This window comes from Centropristis striata, chromosome 20 (genome assembly GCF_030273125.1).
Source record: "Centropristis striata isolate RG_2023a ecotype Rhode Island chromosome 20, C.striata_1.0, whole genome shotgun sequence".
Taxonomy (NCBI): Eukaryota; Metazoa; Chordata; class Actinopteri; order Perciformes; family Serranidae; genus Centropristis; species Centropristis striata.
Window position 1 is genome coordinate 26842087 of NC_081536.1, and position 23220 is coordinate 26865306.

The window sequence follows — 23220 nt, forward strand, 5'->3', positions numbered from 1 at the left end:
TTCTCTAACCAGAACCATCATCAGCAGGCTTCAAACACTCCACTCCATCTACCTCACGTTCATTACTCACTCCAGGAAGTGACACTTTAATATCATTTAACAGCACATTTAGTCAAACAGTGGAGCTGGTAGAAACAGGAAATGGTCCGTGAGGAGATTCTATAAACTAATCAGTTGTGCACAGAGCACATTCGGCTTCTCCCTCTGAGGATGTGTGAATTATTGGATCTTGAAGTGTTAGAGTGGTTGACCTGCTTGAGTAGGATTAAGATGAAAAAGGAAGAGAAGGCCTTTGTATTGATTTATGTCCCTGCCTCCTCATATCCTCCATATCTAATGATGTTCTTCTAGTCGAAGCTGTCCTTGCACAACTCAATAGTATGCCAACATGCAATATAGTCTTTGATTCAGAGGAGGAGTGGATCTGTTGTCTCCGTCTTCCTTCCCCCAGCAGAGACAAAGTCAATGACCATCTCAATTCCTTCCTCCGCCATCTGCTCCAGCCGCCAAACTGGCTGATGTTGATTGACGGACGGTACACACACCGCCGATCGAGCCAAAACATGTAATTACACAAACCATGCTGTGTCCTTTTCTTCTCCCACAGCCCATTCTCAGCTCTCCATCTTCTCCCTCGTTATCGGCCGATACAATATAATGTTTTGTTGTTTTTGTATTCTTGTCCCTTCAGGGACCAGCAATTAGGGAGGTCCTTTTAGTGTGTCTGGGAAACACTTAATTTGACCTATTTTGTTAGTCATTTCATTTATTTTCCCAAACATTGTAATTGCCTGCCAGGGAGCCTCAGTTGAGGCGCTGCTGTGTGTCCGGCCTCAGTTTGTGTCTGCACGTTTCATTGATTAGAGGTTGTCAGTTACAGCAATACTGCCAGCAGTCCAAGAAACCACATAGAATGAAACTGGAAGAATTATAAGTTGGAGAACAATTGTTATTTCATTTATTTGCCTGACATTAAAAAAAAATCTATAACCCAAAAATAATCAACACAATAACAGAACTTCCTATAAAATACGAAACTGACATTCAAAATAAAAAAGGAATGTGTCCCGTTAGTTGTTTTTTGTTGTTGACTGGATCTACTCAACCTCTTCAGTTCAAATTTTAATTTCCAGCCTCCACAAGTTAAGCAAGACTACTGCAGTGTCAGCAGGACCATGGCAGCCAGATTTCTGTGTGTTAAACAGAAAAAAGAGCCAAGAATAAGGGAAGACTCACTTGACAGGCCCATTGATGCAGCTGTATGTGGCTGGTACACAAAGCACTTGTGAAGCTCCTTCATTTCCCACTGTATACAAGCAGCCTTTTTTTCTGTCCTGCAGGTCGGGCGGATGCTCCTCCAGGCCTCTCCCCTCCTGTTTTTACACACTGACAGAATCATTTCCTCCAGGAACTGAGGAGCCATGAGAGGGGTTAGCAAGGGTGCTGACCAGTTATGAAGGGGCCTTTACCTCACACTTCCCCAACAGACAGGAGGCAGGCTTTGTGGGACAACACTGGCGCAGCTCTGTGTGTGTGTGTGTGTGTGTGTGTGTGTGTGTGTGTGTGTGTGTGTGTGTTCCCCCACAGCATCTGACAGCCCTTTCTTACTAGGTTCTGTTAAAACAGGGAGCTTCTTGAATCAATTTGTAAATATATAGTGTGACAATTGTCCTTTATAGTGATATGAAACCACAGTCGTCCACCTGTAATGAAATCATGTGTTTGTTTCCCAGTGGGATTATTTTAGTCAATGTGTGATTGGTAAACCTGCCTTTTAGAGATGTAAATATTCAAATCAGTTCATTTATTGGAAAGTTTTATGGTATTCTAGATTAATAGTTCCCGACCTAGGAGTCATGACCCCCAAAAGATCAGAAGGTACATCTGAGGAGTCATGAGATGATTTACAGAATAGAGCAAAAAAACCACATTTCTGCTAAACTTTAAATTCCATGTCCTTGTCATTTTAAGTGATGTGATATGACATCTGTAATTATTCAAAAAAACATTTGAAAAAGCTTTCTTTTAAAAGGTGGCAAGTCAACAGTAAAACCAATGAAGCTAAAATGCAACAGAAATGTTAAATATATGCAAGTGGATAAATATATATTCACCTGTTTCTATATTGATTCAAAATACAGTTTTGGAACTATTAAAAATCAATATTTGACTTTTTTTTAAAAGCTGACCTTAACGACACAAACCATAAAAACTGCAGTAGTGGTCACATGAAATAATGACCTTCACCAGAGGATCTCCTCTATTTCTATTGTAGTAAACACTGAAGGCTCACGTTGCTGTGTTATGACTCATGAAAGCTGCAATGTTTGGATATTTTTGTTAGGATGATTGATTGTGACCTGAAAGCATGTGTGTAAGGAGTGACAGTGTAGAGCACCTGCTTATATGGCTTGTGTATAACTGAAGTAGCAACGAGATGTCTGGGGGTTGTAAAAACTGTTTTTATTGAAGGTTATGTTTACCCACTTAGCCTATCTGTGAACAGTTTCATATTGATTTAATTTTAATAAACCAGAATGGTAACACTAATGCATTTTCTTTATAATCAATTCAGCAGGTTGTTATACATAAAATCTGACAAGTAAGCAGTAGCAGCAGAATAAAGTATGGACGTACGGTATAATGTAGCACTGACATAGATTTGAAGACTTGTTAAATCAGTCATATTCCTGGATAAAAACAGAACCTGTGAGCAGGCTGTGTCAGCCAGCAGTGGACTGCTCCCGTGGCTTTTCAGTGAACAGTGGAGGGCTGTGTTTCTCTTCAGAGACTGTGGATGAGACAAAATAATAAAATAAAGCAAACGGACAAAAGCTAGACCACAGATGCCTCAGATAACTGGACTGAAATGATATTTCTGGCATTGAAGCACACTGAGCCTCACTCCTCCTCAGCTCACTCTGGGCTTCAGCATGTAGTATCAACACAAACATTAAATACCAATAAATATGTTAACTAAACCTTGATTACTTATCTCTCATTAACCCTCCAGTGTCTTGCTTGCTTTTTGTAAACAATCTATTTGAAAGTATTTGTCCCTGAATGTAATTAGGTTGCCAATTAACAGATCAACTTACACACACAAATACACATTTGTATGATTCGTCACACACAGTTTCCTTTCACATCCAACACAGAGACAGAGAGATGTGTTCTCAAGCCTACAGGGATCACTACCTCTCTCCCTCTCTGTCTGGCTTTGTCTAGCCTCTATTTTCCCCGTCCGACTAAAAAAAAAGAAAGAAAAAGACGATGAAGGAGGATAAAAAACCTACCCAGGATTCCCTGTTGGGCCAGTTCTTCCTCTATAGAAATCAGCCGGTTGTATTTTGTCATCCTCTCAGCACCGCTCAGACCTCCCAGTTTGACATAGTGCAGACCCAGACCCACAGCCTGAGGGAGGACAAGAGCCACAAACTCTTAGGCAAGGTGTGTGATGCCACCAAGGGAGGGAGACAGAAAGCAGGACACTGTCTCAGGGGTTACACGGATGATGACATTGTTATATTGAGACACATAATGAAACTGAAGGCAGGTTATTGGTATTTAAGATTCTACACAGGGGCCTACAGGGGCCACTGCCCCTGCGAAGAAGCCCTTGGCCCCTGCTGTGGCCCCTGTGTCAAATTAATAACAAAATGATCAATTTAAAACGATTAACGACGGAACAATTCTTACCTATTTCTCATTGTACACAAAAGGAACCCAGAATGTGTACATTGTATGATAGTTTAATTGTGCAATAAAAGCTAAATTTAAAGATCATTCTCACTGTACTGCACTTTCAAAATTATAAAAAAGTAATTGTGCACAAAAAAGAGAAATGTCATTGTCGTACAAAAATAATTGTTAATGTTGGTGAGTCTTATTGTTTCAATCAATGTAGTTCTTCCAAATATACTTAAATGAGACTTTTAGCTAAAATAAAGGTTTTGAATGCTTAAACATCATTTTTGACGTGCCCCTTTAATGTGCCCCTCTGATTAAACACTGGCCCTTTCTTGGCCCCCACAGTAAAATTGGTCTAGAACCGCCACTGCAGGTGAGAGAAATGCGTTTGCTGACCTCAGGGTGGAGGGGATAGAGATGTGATTGAGACATGCATGTCAAGCAGATGAAAGTTGGCTTAACACTTCCTCACACCACGGGCCCAGGTGTGCAAGAGTTTACATTGTTTCTGACAAAGGCTGCAGCTAATGATTCATTTGAAATGCCCATCATAATTTGAGATACGTTCCTTCAGAATCCTAATGAACCTAATAGAGAGAGGTTATTCAGTTTGCTGTCACAAAAGACTGATAATCATGAGGTACACATCGAGGAGCTGGAATCATTTAATTTTTAGATACAGTAGAACACATAAAAACTTATAATAGAAAATATGAACAATATCTTTTAAAGATATGTGAATGACCTATTTTTAAAATGAAAAGAGCTGTGTAGTGTTTGAAACAAAGAGGATAAAATGTTGCACATATCCACCAAGGACTCAAGTCACTAAGCTTAATCCTCTGTTGCTGTGTTTTTACAGAGGGCTAGGGTTTGTTTTATTTTATTTTCATATTATCCACAATGATATACTGTAGCTTATTCCTCTGTGCAATTGAGCTGTTGTTGAGCAAAACAAAAGATTGAGTCAAAGTCTGAGAATTCAAGTAGCAATATAAAACTGTGTCTCTGCACAGATATACAGTGTAAATGCCATGACAACCATCTACCCACAACATGTGTTCCATCAAAAGTTGTGTGCAGAACAGCTGAAACAACAAAACAGCTTTCTGACACATGTTTGAGCTCTGACCTGCAACAGGGCAAAGCTACTGCAAATGTGCTTTTCTGACTGGAGCAGTTAGCACAGTTATAGCCTTGAGTCTAAATGTGTTTTGGTGTAAGGTGCAGTAGTTTGTGTGGATATTTCTTCCACAGTGGAAAGATGATCACTATAAATTCAATCAGGGTCACTTGTGGACAAATGACTTTCTGTAATCATCTCTGCTTGAGGCCAAATTCAAGACTCTATACTAATAGGCTCTTTTGGGGAGGATCAATAATAAATGTAATCCATAAACCTCTCATTGCAGCATCTGTTTAGTGTGTGGCCATTATTTCTTTCTTCTTTTTTTTGGAAAGTCACTAAACATAATACGGGGATGTGCGTACACTAATTTATGACTGAAAAGTGAAAACCATCACAGATGAATACAGCAATATCAGAAGAAAAACAATAATAAACAGAATATGTATTTCATGAAATCAACTACACTGCCTGGCCAAAAAAAAGTCACACACTCTACTATTTTGTTGGAAAACATAGCCGTAAGTTCTCCTGTTGATGTGTGACGATTTGATTTCACCAAACATTCAAATCAAACATCAAGAAATTTTTAAGACCACATTTCTTTCTTAAAGATGATGGTTCACCACTATAATGCATTGGACAGTTCTTAACCCAATTTTGGTAGTTTCAGCAATATCCTTAGTTGTTTTCTGCTAGGCCAATAATTTAAACCTTCTGAAACAGAGTTAAAAAAAATGTCCACGACCACAGCGTACTTGGGTGTGTCCTTTTGCTTATAATTGGGTCCATACAGATCTTTAAGCAACACATTTTATATATACACATACCCTATTCATATAGTCATATACTGTACATATATACGTTTGTAAATTCTGTGTTATTCATATGGAGTAATATTTACTCCTGAATGTAAATACCACATAGCCTATATCAGGGGTAGGCAACCTTTACTAACCAAAGAGCCATTGTTGGCCAAAAAAGAGAAAAACATCTTAGAATGGAGCCACATTTTTTTGAGCCTTACAATGAAGATAAAACAGCCTTAATTGAAGCCTAATTAGCCTACCAACATTACTTATAGGTCACAATGAGCAGTTATTAATATGGTTTTGTCAGAATGCAGTGAGGACCCAAGTGCAAATAAGAGGCTAGACTCCTGAGAAATATCTCAGGAAAGCTAGCCTGGCGAGAGAAACTCAAAACTAGACTTGAAATTGGCAAAATTTAGAGGTTAAGGCGTCAGGCCGCAGACTGTCATAAGCTATGATGCGCATTTATGTTGACTATAATGTTTTTAAAAAATGTTTTACTACTGTTTATAAACCAATTTTCTACAATTGAAGAATACAAATTGATTTGGGCATAGATCAATGATCAATTAATATTAAAATGTAAAAAAAAACCCACATTATTTTGTATAATTCTTTGGTCATCCTCTAAGCCTCTAAATTTTGCCAATTAGGGCCAAGTATGAAAGTCACAAATTTATGAAATTTAAATTGGCAAATCTCGGAGAAAAAAATCACAGATTTATGATATTAAAAGTGGCAAATCTAGGAGAAAAAAGGGAGCCGCTGTAGATGGCCTGAAGAGCCACATGTGGCTCCGGAGCCACAGGTTGCCTATCTCTGCCCTATATGAAGAGGGTATGTGATATTCACTCTCTTTCAGCTTGGTTTTTGGTCTCTACCAACACCTGAAGGAAACATATGAATCTGGCTGCTCTCTGACTGTGCCTGCTGTTTGCTACTGCTGAGCAAGTCGTGTACAGTGGCTTTTTAAAATATTATTGAGGAGCTGAAAACAGCTGTGGGCCAGACAGCTTAACAATGAGCTGAAACTCACTATAAAGCGCTCCATGATCTTTTCACATTACACACACAACACATCATTATTGCAGATCACTGCCGCTTTGGAACAAGATTTCCTTCTCCGAGACACTTAAACAATGAGAACAATTAGAATGTGGTGAAGAGATGTTGAACTGTTCTCTAATCAGACAAATGACATGAAACACAATGAAAAAGAGAAGGAATAAGACTTACTATATCTGACAAAGAGTCATCACTGCAGGGCTCACTGCATGTCGTTCCCATTAACACTGAGCCTGCACATCAACAGGTCAAGAGACACACACATACACACCTAATTAGTAGTGATAGCAATCCACCATAGAATCAATATTTTACAGATGAAAAAGAAAAGGGATTTCAATGTGGTTGAAGTCTCACTTCAACATGCATCAGCTGCTTCATTCATGTTTCACTACCAGCTGTTTCGCTACCAGTTTACTAATACATCCAATTACCTTTATCATATCATCAGAAAAGCTTTTCGTGCTCATGAGTTTGGCTGGGTCGTTATAGTCCGGCGGCTGAGCTAAATAAAGGGGACACGCTGGACAAAAGCACCAAATTTTTTCCACATGCTCTCTATCACCATAGGTTTAAATTTTTGGTAGGAGCCACTTCATCAAGATTGCACATCGGAGATGGCAGCCATATAAAGTCTATGAGAACCAGTATATCTTCCAAGCCACTTAGAAGGTCAATCTTTGTGTCAAATTATACATTTTCTGGGTCAAGAAATCATTTAATGCTATTGAGAATATCACTAGATGATTATTTGATCAAAAAGATATGTTCACTTTAGCCATTTATTTAGGTAATTTCAAAGTTCCTAAGCGGTTGGACGTTTATCAATACAGGTCATATACAGTGCATGTATTCTGCAAAATGAATAACGTGCATACATTTAATTGAACTTAATTAGCTTTACTCATATTATTTGTTACATTTACAACAAAGACCTTTGCAATTCCATTGTGCCTTCTTGCATGAGCACCTTGCACCACAACCGCCTGCACCTTTACAACCACACTTGACCAGTTCACTGCAGGCTTTTGACGCAATCGTTAGAATGGTTCACACAGGAAGCCAGACATGGCTGTCTTCATCCAGCGTCCTGTGTAGTCTTTTCTTCTTCATGGTGTTGTTGTTTATTGCCTTATATTATTAGCAAGTGCTGGGACTGAGGCAAGGTATTTAACAATTTTCAGATGAAATATACAGATGAACATTGGACTTAATTTCTGTGAAATGTTCTCAACAGTGTGTTAGGAAATGTAAGTTTTAGCAGAGACGTGTCACAGAGGAAGCATCGAAACTAATGTTGTGTGTTCATTCATTCATTCATTCATTCGCTATCTTTAACCGCTTATCCGAGCTGGAGCCAATCCCAGCTGACAATGGGCGAGAGTGTGCTAAATACAGCACCACCATCGCAGTCATCACAAACTTTTGTTTCCGGACACCTCTACCTGTTTCAGATGAGGATTTGAATCAAACTGGAAGCTTGAAACAGCAAATATAGTTCTTATAGTTTCCAAATAGATTTAGAAGGTCAAAACATTCTGTTTCTATGTTGTATTCCTCCTGTGGAAGTTGAGTTGACAGTATTTACCCTTCGGTGTATATTTTACCTTGGTGTTCTGATGTGATGCAGATCAAATCACTGACTGTTGTCTCATTAATGTGTTTTAAGATGTGACCTCTGACTCCTGGAAGTGGAGGGGCTTTTGAATTATAAGTGATGTCAGAGAGCAGCGAACATGAGTCTCCAATCACATTGCTCAGCTTCTCCCATTGGTCTATGTCCTTCAAGAGCATAAACATACACACACAAGAACAAGGATGCAAGTTAAGCAGTATGAAACACATGCATTAATGGTGTAAAGGTTCATGACTGCACACACATGTTCTGGAAGCAAATACGATCATCATCTGCTTTCAGACAGTACGGGCAGACAGAGAGCTCAGGAGGAGCGGTAAGAAGAGTGGAGGGGCTTTTACTGTTGGTTCTACACAGAGCCCTGCTTATAATTACTGGAAATTCACAAAAGGTCAACACAAGCTGCTCATGTCTAGTAAGCATCTTTTCAGCCTTTCAACAGGTGTTAATGCCTGGACCGAAGTTATTATAGTTAACAAAAACTAACAAAATAATGAAAACTAGAATTGAAAAAACATTTTCGTTAACTGAAATAAAAATAAAAACGAGAGTTTTTAAAAGACGTTAACTAACTGAAACTGTATTTTGTGGTTACAAACCTAACTAAAACTAACTAAAATTATAGTGAAAATGCCCTTAGTTTTCGTCTTTGTCAACTTTTTTCATACGTAAACCTTTTTGGTTGATATGAAATCTATTTCATCTATCTGGTTTTATGACTTAATAAACTTATTAGGGCTGAGATGGATCAGACAAAGGAAATAAAGGAAACATTTATTGGGACCTTATTGAATCCGGAACCCAACAAATACCCCATTACAAAAAAACTAAAACTAATAAAAACTAAACTAAAACTAAGCATTTTCCAAAAAATAAAAATAAAAAAACTAGCAAACTCACTCTAAAAACGAATTAAAACTAACTGAATTTGAAGACAAAAAATCACAACAAAATTAAAACTAAAACTAATGAAAAATCCAAAACTATTATAACCTTGGTCTGGATAGCTAGATGTCAGGTTTCAGCTGTCAACCATTGGGTTGATTAGCATTTAAACCTTGTATTTCTCTTCAAATTTCTGTCCATTCAAACCACCACACAGATTTACATGTTCAGTAGGAACCAAAAGATCTGGGTCTGAGAGACACAAGGGCGTATTGAGAGACGGACCAATATGATGTTGCGTTCGACTTTTTCAATAAGAAAAATATAGCATAACACCATCGTGTCCCTTAACTGCACAGCTATCTTTATCTAAATTGGCCTTATAGGAATTGTTTCTATTTTTCTGTTTAAACACTTGTGTGTCAGGAGCAGGAAACAAGCTATAAAATGAACAATGAAATATATCTATTTGTATGTAAACAATATATAAACAATTTTGTCTGCATACATGACTTGGGCAAATTGATGAAATAATGAAGATGTTTTGATAATGACTTACTTCTCTCCTGAATGGATCAATTAAGGCCACCACTGCTGGGTATTTACTGATGAGGGTTTGGTACATATCAACTAATTCATCCGGAGACTTCAAAACTCCTGTTGCAACTTCATACTTTCCTTTAGACTGCGAAGAAGAAAAGAGAAAAACTAATTGGATTCTCGTTGCTGCTTGTGTGTCGAACAGCTGCGCCTTGCATGTCACTCATTCTTGAGAATTCGGACAAAACATAATTTATTCTTTGTTATTCTTTGTATGTTTTGTATTCTTAGTTTTTTACTCTTCAGTTATTCATGGAAAATATTTTAAAATCTGTCGATTAAACGTTTTGTCAACTCTGTCAGACGCACAAAAAGTAATTTAATGTTATCTGTTTTTAATATCTATTCATTCAAGAGTTCAATTTGATTAATTTGATAACCTGATTTATGTTTGTTATAAACAAAACATAATTATAATGATTAGCAAGAACACACATTAGGTGTTACCATTGAAACGTTATATTGATATAAACTCATTTTATGTCATCATCAATATTTAATTAAAAAAAACAGGAAAAATATGTCAATAGAGGGGATTTCTTTGACAGATTTGAAGTCATATAAACAACAAAATAGTACACAAACATAAAAAAAAGAGGCACAAAGCCATTTCAAGTATAAATCTTTTGTTTTGATTGTTTCCATAAGAAATCAGCCATCAAAGTGAAAGAGAACATGTGAGACTGTAACTAACTGATCAGCTTTCAAACAAAAAACTAATTGTGTAAGAGGTTTTTTTTCCCTGTCGGGATTCAATGGACACCATTACTGCCAATAGGGATGGGGGATATATTGAAATTTAGTATTGTTTGCACATGCATGGGTCACATAAATTGATGAGGATATTAGCTCTATGTTTTTCTGTGGTGTATTCACAATTGGCAAACTCAGCCATCACAATTTAATAAGCTATCCATCCAAATTAAACTATTTTTACACTATTAAACACGTGTTTACGGAGAAATGTAATCTTTTTATTAGCTCCAGATTTTAGACATTCTTTACTCAAGTAATATGATTGAATATTGTATTTGAAAGTACTTTATTTCCAGTTAAGATATATAAAGACTATTACTACATTAATCTTTAATCTCTAATAAAATAAATTCTATAATTTCCTTATTAAATAAAGATATTTTTTTCCCTGCTTTGTTTTGTCATCCATTAGCAAAACTGAAAATGCTTGAAAAATGTCATTAGCTAAATTACCTTATTCATTCAATTACTAAGTGTCAGCATATATTTTTGTCATTTTCTTGACATTGTAAAATTCGACAGTGGTGACAGGAAGTAGAACATCATTAATAAAACATCATATTTAAAAACAAAGATGAGTATACTGGGAAGTTTTTACACCTATGTTATCAGCAGGTATTTTCATTTATATATTTTGGAGACTTTTAATATATTTTTACAATTGACAGGGCAGGACATACAAAACAATTGAAAATTGAAAATTGTGTACGTTTTTTGGTCAGACATGATTCGTCCCAATTCTAAAGAATGGTTTCTGTATTTGCATGTGAACTGACCTCTTCAGCTGTATGCATATAGGATTGATTTACACAAGTACTCCAACACAAAGACTCCAAACACCTTGGCTCACACAAAGCCAGCAACTTGCTTTCGTTAACTTACAAAGTCCATTAGCTCAGGGGCAGCACAGTTTACTGCTAAATGGATCTCTGCTCCCAGTGCCAGTCCAAGGTTAGTGCAGGCCTCAGTGATCAGATCTAGAGGCTGTTCGGGTCGCTCATAGGTCATGGCCGGCGCTCCATTGTTACACAGCACTACCTGGGTGACCTTGGAGCAAAAACATAATTCACCTTGTCAACATCTATGTTTTGTGCTTGGCTGAAGCTGCATCTGAATGACAACACATGAGTATTTATTCATTAGTTTGAATGAGACGGTTGTCAGTGGAAGATTATTAGAAGATGAGTATGTGCACTTACCCTCTTCATTGTTCATGTCATGAATGTTAAGGCAACAGGTCAATGAACAATGAATACACAGAGCAAATTCTAGATGACGTAGATTTATTGAATGTAAGCATTTTGACATATCCTCCAAGCATGCATACCTGAATTAACTCGAAGATTAGCGATGGAAATGAAAAACAAATGTCCTTTTCTTTTATGCAACTTTTAGAAAAGCTCAGTAACAGAAAGGGTCTTGCCTACACCTTTTACATTATGCACTCTTAGAAAGACTGTGTGAACTCAGGTCCTATTCTAACAGGGAATAAATTGCAGTGTCCCTCACCCCAGCTTTTGTTGAAGTGTTGATTATTCTCATCATCTCCTTCTGTAACTGGAGGGTCATTGTGATGATCTGTTGAAGAAGTACACAGTTCGGTGTGTTTACCAAATGCTACAGTGACAAGTGAATATCGAAGAACTAGGGTGCCTTACCGACAATGCAGAGACAAACTGACTTTATATAACATGTCAACACTAACTGCCAACAGATAGGACATGTAGCAACTACACAGAGATGTTTGAAGAGTGGTAAGTACTTGTTTGACTCGTTGCCCAGTTTTGGGGATCAGGATCACTTCCTCCAGTAAACTCAATTTTCCAGGAGAAGTCTTCCCACAGCTCAACAAAGTTACCAACGAGACAGGGATGTGAAACTGCATCGGAGGCTGAATAAAGTACATAAGACATCATTTCATGGTGCTCCCAGTGCACTTTTCCATATAAAATATGTGTTTTTCCTTGTGTGGTTTAACCTGTCCATTCTTCTGAGCTGCTATGTATTTGTAGAGAGGGAGACCCTGTATTGTTGCCCCAGTTTTGGCCACTGCCAGAGACAGTGAACCAATGGCCGAGCTCCCGGGCAAAACGGGTTCTGGTGGCTCTGATGGAGGAAATGGCTTCTCTGTATTGTTGCTCTTTTTGCCTGTGATGTAAGCAAAAAAAATGTATGTAACATAAGGAGAGTGAATGCGTTTTGGGCTCTCAGTTTACACCCTTTACAGAGCAACTTAAATAAGCAGTGGTTTACCCTAGCAATCAGAATGGATATAGGTCTTATAGATAATCTATTAATCATTTCAAATTCCTATATGAGATTTTGGCCCCTATACAAAAAAACACGTGTTTGATCTCTTGGTCCCTATTCATGCTCAAACTTCACTTAGTTCTTAAGTCCAATCCCCACTAGATGCGTTTTTAAACCCATTTTTTATGTCCGTCACTCACAGATCATGGAGACCCCCATGTTTTTTATGTAACATGATGAATATTACACAGAGGAAGCTGTATATAATTTATCCCTTTCTGGGACACACAAACAAGCTTGTTAAGTTTCAGTATGTGGCTGCTGATGCAAGTCTTTAGAACAGGAAGAACAGGAAGGAAATTGATAGTAAGATTAGCACAACACTGTTGCACGTCTAGTTGCTACCCTACCTTTATCAGCACTCTTCTTGTCCTTAGTCTGTGCAGGCAGTGGAGAACGTAGCACCACCTCAGGCTCTCTAGGTGAAGCACTCACCTCCTTCTTCTTGTTATTCTCTTCCAGGTAGTGGGCCATGAAGAAAGTGCTGCACAATTAAAGAACACAGAGTTACATATTGGGTCACAAAACAACAACCTCGAAAGAAGGCAATGAATGAATGAATGAATGAATTGATGAATGAATGAATGAATGAATGAATGAATGAATGAATGAATGAATGAATGAATGAATGAATGAATAGGTATTATTGCTCTACCACAGACTTATAATAAATTATAAAATTTCTATGCAGATGACACAGTATTTCATGCATAACGATCTTCTCCAACCAAAGCCATGTCTACAATCTGCCTTTAATCCTTTTACATTCTGCTCCCTAATAGAGAATTAGGCATGGGGGGCAGACGTTTTTTAGAAGGAGATAGCAGGTCAACAGTTGATGTCACAAAGAAGTGGTGTCCACCATCTGAACGCTGGGAACCTGAAGATTCATTTGACTCATCACTGTGAGTCAAGTTGTTCTTGTCATAAATGAATCATCAATTCACTCATTCAATGAATAACTAAAACGATTACAGTGTTTAAGGGCTCTGAACATTATCAGATAACTATATGTAGGCCATTACCATGCTGAGTTATGTCTCAATACTTGTTAAACAGATATTGGTGCTGACCATTTTTGACTGCTCCAGAATGTATTCAAAAAGATCACATCATGACATCATGACACTGAGGAACAACACATTGGGATTTGGTATCAAAAACTTGACATTTTGTGTGTGTGTGTGTGTGTGTGTGTGTGTGTGTGTGTGTGTGTGTGTGTGTCAAAATACATATATATAAATCTGTGATTATCCGAGAGGTCACAACAGGTTTCATACAGGGGTTTTTAAAATTCTATACAGTTACTTAGCTATTATAGGGATGAATATCATCACACATCAATTGGGCTCACTGAATCACTGAAACAGCCTTAACTTTCCAATCATACCTAATTTATGCACTTCCAAGCCTAGGTAAGCTTTTCTATTCTCCAAGCATCTGTTATAGTTTGCTTTTGCATGATGGTATGATAGGCTGTGACAATAATCAAACTAGTGCAAAGCTTTAACAATACACACTAAATATATGACCCCATTTAAGCCTATGCATAAAATATTGCCTTTTTTATTTATTCATGTTTTTACCTTGTAGTTTATGAATACAATGATTGAATTCTAGATCCATGTAAATAACTAGAGTTGCTAAGTTCACAAAGGAATTTCAACATTTCTAATATTCATTTACAAACTAATGATAAAGTATTTCAGGTGGGATTATTAGTGATTACTGCAGGGATGCTTAATCAGTTAACAAGTCCATGATCTGATGAACATTAAGTTAAATCATTTTTAAGAAAAATTGCAAATATTTTGTTTCTCCCAGAATTCTACTCGAGTCACAATATAAAAGTTCTCCAACGCATTTCTTACAAAATACACCAAAATTTTCCCCTGAAACAAGTATTTTTAAGGCTAATAACTTTTGATAGCAGGCTGTCCACCACAATTAAATGTATGTAAACCCTACCAGGCAATATGAAATGTACAATAATAATTATTACAAAGTGGAGTATCTGGAAATGGATGATCAATTGAGATGCAACTAACACAGTAACTACCTGAGTATATGGTCGACAGCTGATTGGTCACATGGGTTTTGGCCCTTCAGCATGTTATTCAGAGGCTCATTGAGCCACTGGGCAGCCATCATCACATGATCAGCCCTCTCCTGACTTTTCACTTTCCAGTCCACTGATGCCTCTTTAGATCCGAAGTGGCTGGAGATGGCAGCTGAGGACATGCTCTGAAAACCAAGACAGGGGAAGAAGTTCTTCAACAGTCTAACAACAATCAATTGGCCCCAGAATCATTATAACTAATATGACATTTGCACATATACTGAACACACAGAATTAGCATTTCTTTAAATACTCAAAAATAAACTTGGAGTTCAAACTTTGATGAGCTGTATCACTTTTTCTGCTGCACTACTGACACAATCCCAACAGCAGTATGGTTGAAGGGATGTGGACATGAGTTAAAATCTGCCTTATCTCTCCTCATCCACAATATCCCTCTCTCTCCACCCCCTTCTTCTCACAGACCACTTGAATCTTCTTCTTCCTGTCATTACACATTACTGTTGCAGATTGACAATGGGCCCCTCCATTATCCTTGAGCGCAGCTGTGTCCAATTGGATATAACACAAAACTTGTGTAGTTGTTGGATTATAATAACAGCACATCTGGTGAGTTTGGGTTGTACTGGATTGGCTAACTTCCCAAAACCTGTCACCTGTCATCTTTGTGACATTTAAGTAAGGTGATCTTTTTTTTTGTCCACAAAGAAAAAAACTGTATGTTTTAGATAGAGTTGTTCCGATTCCGATACCAGTATCGGAAATTGCTCCGATACTGCCGAAAATCCTGGCATCGGTATCAGCGAGTACTGGAGTCCAGGCACCGATCCGATACTACGTAATTTATTAATTTAGTAATCTATTTACTGGTTTGCTCCGTAATATTGTGGCTGCACTTTAATTTAAATATATTCCTAGATTTATTTATTTAAGGTGCTGTTGCACTACTGTTTTGTATACTGTTTTATTTAAAAATAAATGTAAAAATAAATGGCTTGAATCTGCTGTATTTATTCATGTTTTACAAGGGGTTTAACTTGAACCAGGCCTTACCCCAATGATAGTCATGTCATAGTCATAGTGTGATATTTTTTTATAACATACTGGTATCGGAACGGTACTCGATATTGGACGATACCCACACTGTGAAAAAATTCTGTTGCTTTTACAGAAAAAAATGGCAGCTGTGGTTACCAGAATAATTCTGCAAATACAATACAAATGTAAACAACTTTACAGAACAACTTCTAAATTTTACTCGTATTCAGTGTACAATAAATAATAACTGAATGTTAATTTACTGGTATTCAATGCACAATAAGCAAAATCTGCATGTAAATTTTGCATATATAATTATTATGAAAGCAGCATCATCCTGTTAAATTAGCAGTAAAGGACGGTATAATCTACAACTTTAAAAGGTTTTTTTTTTTTAATTACTACAGTTTTAGGATGTAAAATTTACAGGTTGTTCTGTAAAGATGTTGACATATGTACTGTATTTTTTATGGAAATATTCTGGTTTACCACAGCTGCCAGTTTTTTTCTGTAAAAACAACGGGACATTTTTACAGTGCACAGCACAAGTATCAGAATCGGTATCGGGAGGGAAAAAATGGTATCGGAACATCTCTAGTTTTAGACTTCTGACTTGCTGACCACTTTAGCTTTGTTTAATGAATTTGTTTAACTCACCTAGTTTCCTAGTTTGAGCACTAGATAGCTTGTCTTTGAACTGTATTCAACTGAATGTAGGTTGCAAAGGATTTACAAATCATTGTCACTTTTTTCCCAGCATCCCACCTTGTTGGGAAGCGGGATTGTATAAACACATTATATTAGAGTTGATTTCTGTTAGATTGTTTCTAATTCCGTTCTCATGTTGTTCTATACAATGTATATCATACATAGATATGTATGAGATTGTAGTATATGCTATAGAATGTAATGTTCCTTGTGATACTGGGTTATGTAGGTAAAGTTGACTTGACTTGACTAAGTTATTATAATTATTATCTATCTTTGGCACTAAGGAACTGGCCTACTCCTCCTGGCATTGATGTTATAGCACTAAGTAATACAGTTAAGTAAAAGTGTTAATGCATGCCTATTGTTGTTGCCCCTATGACCTCAGCGTGACCTCGGTTGATAGTGTCACATCTCATCTTTCTGGCTTTTGTATTACTGTAAAAACTGAAATGGCAAGGGTCAAGGTTCATGGTCTGTTTTTTGATTGCTACCATCTTTGCTCGTTTCTTGCCTCCAGCTGTCTCTTCACATCACATCTTCACATCCTCATGTTTGAAAAGGCCTCCTTCTGTCATTTCAAACCATCAGCACATATCTAACGAATCACATCTCCTTTGTTCAATCATTATGCTTAATGCATAAACTGAACTAAATAGTCAGAATCTTCCACATGAGCGACTGGCATCTACAGCCCAAGCAGAACACTAATTTAACAGTTTATCTATTTGAATTAAATTGGATTTGTGCTCATTTTTATTTTTTATTTTTTTGCAAAATTATATGTCTCTACTGAAAACGTCAAAAAGTGACGCATGAGGCTTACCTTTTCCTTGTTGCAGACGATGCATAAGACCTCTGCCTCAATGGATAATTGTCCTCTTGCATCATAAACCTCCTTTCCTTTAAGTCTGCTGATCCTTGGTGGTGCACATAGGTTTGTGAAGTAATTTGCCTAGAATGACAGTTAATGGCTTAATAAATTAGGCACACTTTCTCTTGAACTTGTTTAAAGTTGTGTGATTCTTTCAGCCTTGAAGTTGGAGTGTCTGTTTTCAGAATGAATTCCCCTTATCAGCAAGCAGCTAACAATAGCAATTTAGAGAGTAATTTAGGCCATTACAAGGAGATGTGTTTAAAACAAATGCTACTCCGCCTGAAACGATGTCTCCTGGTGAGACGATTAGAGTTCTTTATGCTATTTCCACAGATGTTACAGTGACAGAGCTTTTTGACACATTTTATTTAAAGTCAGAAGAAACGGGTCTATTTGGCAAGTGCAGCATAGCTGTTTCTGGTTAAACAAAAAGTATTTTACTCAAAAACAGTCTTTCTCTGTGGGAATGCTTTACCTATTGTTGTACCTAATGTTATAATTACCATCTGAGCCTAACAACGGCAATACTTTGCCCCAAAGATTAGCCAACATTGCAGTAGGTGTCGCAGCTTCTGGCTGAGGTGATCACCTGGAGAAATTCTTTTTTGAAATTTGTCTTTTTGTACCTATTGGTTATCTACACACCAACATATGTAATCTCAGAGATCACATTTTTAAAAGCACAGAGTAACCCCATGTTTTATCTTTATCTATTCAACCTGCTATTGCAGCTGAGTCAATTTGACATCCCGGATAATTCTTGTCTCTGATGTTTTTTTCCTAAAATATGTTAATATTTCCTCAGGGAGTGCAGTCAGTGACATTGAAGTTTACATGCCGCCTCCTAACAGCTTGATAGACTGGCAGCAGCTGACAACAAAGGGTCAGAGCTTAGCCAAGGGTCAGTTGTCCCACTTAGTATAACAACTACATTTAATATGATTAAATTGTAAAAATGGAGGGTCATTAAACTTGTACCTGTGATAGTCTGGTGACCAGTCCAGGGTCGACCCTGGACCTCGTCCAATGTCAGCTGGTTATCCACGTTTGGATAAGCAGTTAAAGATAATGATTTACTTAATGAATTAAATTAGCAGCTTACATTTGCCTATATGCTTCATACCTCTTTGGGTGCGTTCATAAATACAATCTGACACTAAAGTGAGAGCGCTGTTGTTCAGACAAATGGAGCATTTGATTGCTATCTGAATTATCAAAGAGTTAAGTTAAAACATTCACTTAGCTTGGCACTCTGCTGCTCTGTCTCCTCAGATAAAGTGCTGGCTGCCTCCAAGCTATAAAATACATCATATAGCAATATACAGTGTACAGTGTAATTGATTGATTGATTCATTCATTCATTATCCTTAACCGCTTATCCTGACTCGGGTCGCAGGTGGCTGGAATCCTAGCTGACTCATGAGAGGAAGGGTACACCCTGGACAGGTCGCCAGAATATCGTAGGGCAGACACATAGTGACAGACACCTACACCTACTGCCAATTTAGATTGAACAGTTTAACCAAAGTTGCATGTTTTTGGACTGTGGGAGGTTCCGGAGCAAACCCCAGGCTGACATGCAAACTGAAAATTGACAAAGGATTATGATCTATGACATACATTTGGCTAACAGTGTTGCTAATGTGGCCAGAGAAAAATAAAGGGAAAAGGTGGATAAAAACAGCAAATACCATTCCACAGACCACTCGCTACCAGGTCCGAACCACAAGCTTCCTCTCTATCAGTCAGTCTCTTTACTGTTAGTAAAGAGGAAAGTTTTGAAGTTTCTTGGCCCCGTACTACGGAGTGAGTTAAACGTAGGCAGTGGATCTTTTCATAATCTTGGTTCACTTAACCAAAGAACTGCAATCAGGCTAAGCGGTCCTTCAACACTGGTTATAATCTCAATAAATCAACCCAGGGTTTCACAATCTAGGTATTAGGGTGTTCACGTGGAAGGGTAGGTGTTTGCACCATAAGAATGGCAACAATGAGGAGTCTACTGTCTCAAACAAAGTGAAGAGCTATAATATTAGACACATAAACGCATATTCAAGACTAAAAGCATCACAGTTACAGCTTCTAATGCAGCTGGCAAGAACAGCAGCTGATGGGCAATATTGTACAGGGACGTTTAGCATTAAGGATATTAGTTAGCTAGTATTTAAAATGGCTTTGACACAGTGTCCTAAAACTTTGGGTAATGCTACCTATTATGCCACATCTCTTGAGAGCAAGTTGCTGAGACATAAACAGGTCTTGAACAAGTTAATTTTCTCCTGATTTCTCCATCAGAAGGGACAGAGATAGTGGTAAGCACTTTTGCTTCAAACTATGTTCACCCATCAGTTAAACCCAGGCCGCCTGGGTGAAAACCAGGAATCCTAAAAGCTAGACCATATGGAAATCTAACTATAGGAAGTGTCAGCATAAGATCGGCTGTAATTATGGCTAGTAGCAACATAAATTAAATGAAACATTTGATTTGGCCTTGACCCTGCCTTATTATGGATCCCACTGCCCTTCTGAACAAGTCATGCCCTGCAACGCTGGGATTGGTCAGCATGGTGCCTTAAGTCCTGCTCCACACAGTGTCATGTCGCCACATTGGGGGTTGTTGTCACCTTTGGAAGAAGCAAGCAAAACGTAGCCATAGTGTTCGTAAGAAGTGTTTTTTGCGTGATTAAACCTTCATGACACCATGAGTAATTATAACTTAACCCTAAAGTTACCGTCATCGGTTAGCAGTGTTGGGGGTAACGTGTCAGAAAGTAACAAAGTAACTTGTAACGTAGTTGTTACGAGAAAAGTATCGTTTATATCTCATCAAGTAATAACATGTACCATGTACCAAGAATTTGCTACAAGGAGAGAAATAGCTTTGGTAGAAATAATCACTCACTCAATCATCAATCACCCACTATAATGTGTAACTAACAGAGTTAACTGTATTCAGTGAGAGCAGCAAGCCGACAGTCAGCCATATACTAGGTTTTGACCTAGTGTTTTTGTATAGTTATTTTGTATGTTATGGTCATGGTTTGTATGATCAATAGATAAATAAAGACATTAAACTGGTGACAACACAGCAACCAGCATATTTAAAAAGAATTTAAATAGGTAACTTTGAAAGTACTTTAGTAGTTACTTTCAATAAAGAGTAGCTCAGTAAAGTAACAATTTACTATTTTGGGGAGCAAATTAGTATAGAAGCCTAACTAGTTTGTCTTTAAAGCAGTGGCGGCTGGTGGATTTTTCTCCGGGGGGGGCTATAACTCCAAAAGAGACCAAAAAGCAACATCTGAACATCTACTAAGGTATCACAACAGTGTATTTACATAAATTAAAACAACAAAAGCAGCATTATAATGTGATGTAGTGTTCTCCTTTTCGTACATTTTAAGTTTTAAGTGACTTTACTGAATTATTTAATTTCTCTTCCTCCGTTTTGCTTCTCTGTCCGCTTGTCTCCTACTCCCGCGGCTCGACCTGTCAATCAACCAGGGGCGCAGATGGGATTTTTGAACTGGGGGGGGACGAACTGTCAGCAAATGATTTCAACTCAATGAGTTATTTTTATACTCAATACCTTAACCAGACTATGTTTTATTTAAACATTTTTATATGAACTGTAGTGTAAACAACAACCAACATACTAACATAAATAAAAAGAAGTTCATCAGTGCAGCCAAAGAAATTTACTGACTTGAAGCTGACTCAATGAAGGACCCAAAAACATCTCTCCTCCTTTCATTACCCTGAACATACTCCTGGGCAATTTTTTATCTGTCCAGTCTGTCAAGCTTTTAGAACCAGTGTTTCTCAGAAGATTTTTTTGTCAGAAATGTTTTCCCTAAAAGCCTAAATTTGGTGCCTCTTGCACATTCTAATGCCACTATTTGCTCTTAATCATTGTATTTTTTTAAATGAACTATTGTAAAGGAGAATAAGGGTTCTTCTATGTTTTACTTAAGGCGTCATATTTTGACAGTTTTCTTGTAAATTCTGTGGTGGATTCTGCTAACACATCCATGTGCTTATTTTGAAAGCTACATGTGTTTGCTTTTAATTTGAAGGCGGGCCTTATGGTGTAACTTTCCCCAACACTGCCCGTTAGACATTAGTTTTGCTAACTAACCAAGCGATCAACAGCCTTTACCATTTTCCCACCAAATTGAATATAACATTAAGTTCCTCCGCCACACAGCAGGAGTTGAGCCAACAGCCCAGGGTCAACGGCCCATTACTTCCAACCTGGCTGAGCTGAGCAGCAGGTTGACAAACCGTTCCTTCGTACTCCTTAACGTTTAGCCACGCTGACGTCATGTCAGTAGGACGTAAGGTCACGCAGCAACAGCAGACCGGAAATGAAGCCACTCTGCCGATTTGTTTTAACGATATATAATTTGGTGGTTCATTAATTTCAGTAAAATTAAAGCGTGAGCAGGTAGTGGCGAAGTAAGCACGCTAACTAACTAACTAACTAACTAACTAACTAACTAACCCTTTGTTGACTAGCGCAGCCGCTCGTGTCTCCTACCAGGTAACCGTGCACGTCCTCGGGCTTGTCGGTGAACAGCTCGTTCAGAGCTCTCTCTATCTCCCGGGGCACTCCGTTCAGCCGGTAAAACTCTGCTGCTGCATTTTTAATGTCGTAGAAGTCCTGACGGCTCATAAACCCGCGGTAAGACATTGCCAAAGTGTCATCACTGGCTCTGCAGTCTTTTTGTTGTCTGTTCCCATGGAAACAGCCCACTCAAGCGACAGCAGGAGTCCGCGTGACGTCACCTTTCACTGATGCATGTGCTTCTGCCAAGTTATAAACACAAAGTAGATATCTAGAAAGAATAACGCCTCTATTCGGTCCATTAATGTATTATAAGTTGATTGTCCAGTTGTGTAAGCACTGTAAAGATTAGTTATGGAATTATAACTGGTAACTTAGCAACAGTAAATTATGACTTAGCTTATAACAAACTAATTTGTGTGTCTGATGCTTGAAACCAGGGACTGGCTGGAAAGGAGAAACATTAAAAAAAAAAAAAAAAAGTAGGCTCTGCAGTGGAAAATAAAGCAGTATAGAGAAACACACATGCATTCCCCTTCAGTTTATGCTCACAGTCCTGCAGAAGTTTTCAGATGACTCTGCTATCATGGGCTGCATCAGCAGAGGGCAGAAGGCTGAGTACAGAGGTGTGGTGGGCAGGTTTGTGGAGTGGTGTGGACAGAACCACCTCCAATTCAACATCACAAAAACTAAGGAGTTGGTGGTGGACTTTAGGAGACGGAAGACCTGTCTGAACCTTGTCTCCATTAGACATTGTGGAGGAATACCTTGGCTTCCACATTGGCAATAAACTGGACTGGTCAAAAAACACTGATGCTGTTTTTTGAAAAAGGTCAGAGTCGCCTGTTTTTCCTCAGGAGGCTCAGATCTTTCAACGTCTGCAGAACCATGCTGCAGGTGTTCTATAACTCGGTGGAGGCCAGCATCATTTTCCACACTGGTGTTGTGCTGGGGCAGCAGGCTGAATGCAGCTGACACTAACAGACTCAGTAAGCTCATCAGGAAGGCTGGTTCTATCCTGGGAGTGGAACTGGAGTCTTTTGTGGAGGTGTCAGAGAGGAGGATGCTGA

The 23220-nt window shown here is 38.1% G+C and overlaps 1 protein-coding gene across 5 annotated transcripts; it reads right to left on the reverse strand.

Annotated features, from left to right (window-relative positions):
- Positions 1-2429: 2429 nt before the first annotated feature.
- On the reverse strand, positions 2430-22311 carry eno4 (enolase 4). 5 transcript variants are annotated; one of them, XM_059323907.1, is made up of 13 exons: positions 22124-22289; positions 17533-17661; positions 14937-15124; positions 13231-13364; positions 12549-12718; positions 12333-12461; positions 12080-12148; positions 11453-11617; positions 9774-9899; positions 8301-8475; positions 6865-6926; positions 3297-3414; positions 2430-2791 (listed from the first exon to the last, which is right to left on the reverse strand). In XM_059323907.1, exons 1-13 carry the CDS (start codon positions 22274-22276, stop codon positions 2724-2726), a joined length of 1686 nt encoding a protein of 561 aa, XP_059179890.1. In that variant the 5' UTR covers positions 22277-22289; the 3' UTR covers positions 2430-2723. The 5 variants fall into 5 exon arrangements, with proteins under 5 accessions (XP_059179890.1, XP_059179893.1, XP_059179895.1 ...); XM_059323912.1 differs by having other exon boundaries at positions 2431-2791; positions 14940-15124; positions 22124-22311; XM_059323910.1 differs by lacking the exon at positions 17533-17661.
- Positions 22312-23220: the final 909 nt, after the last annotated feature.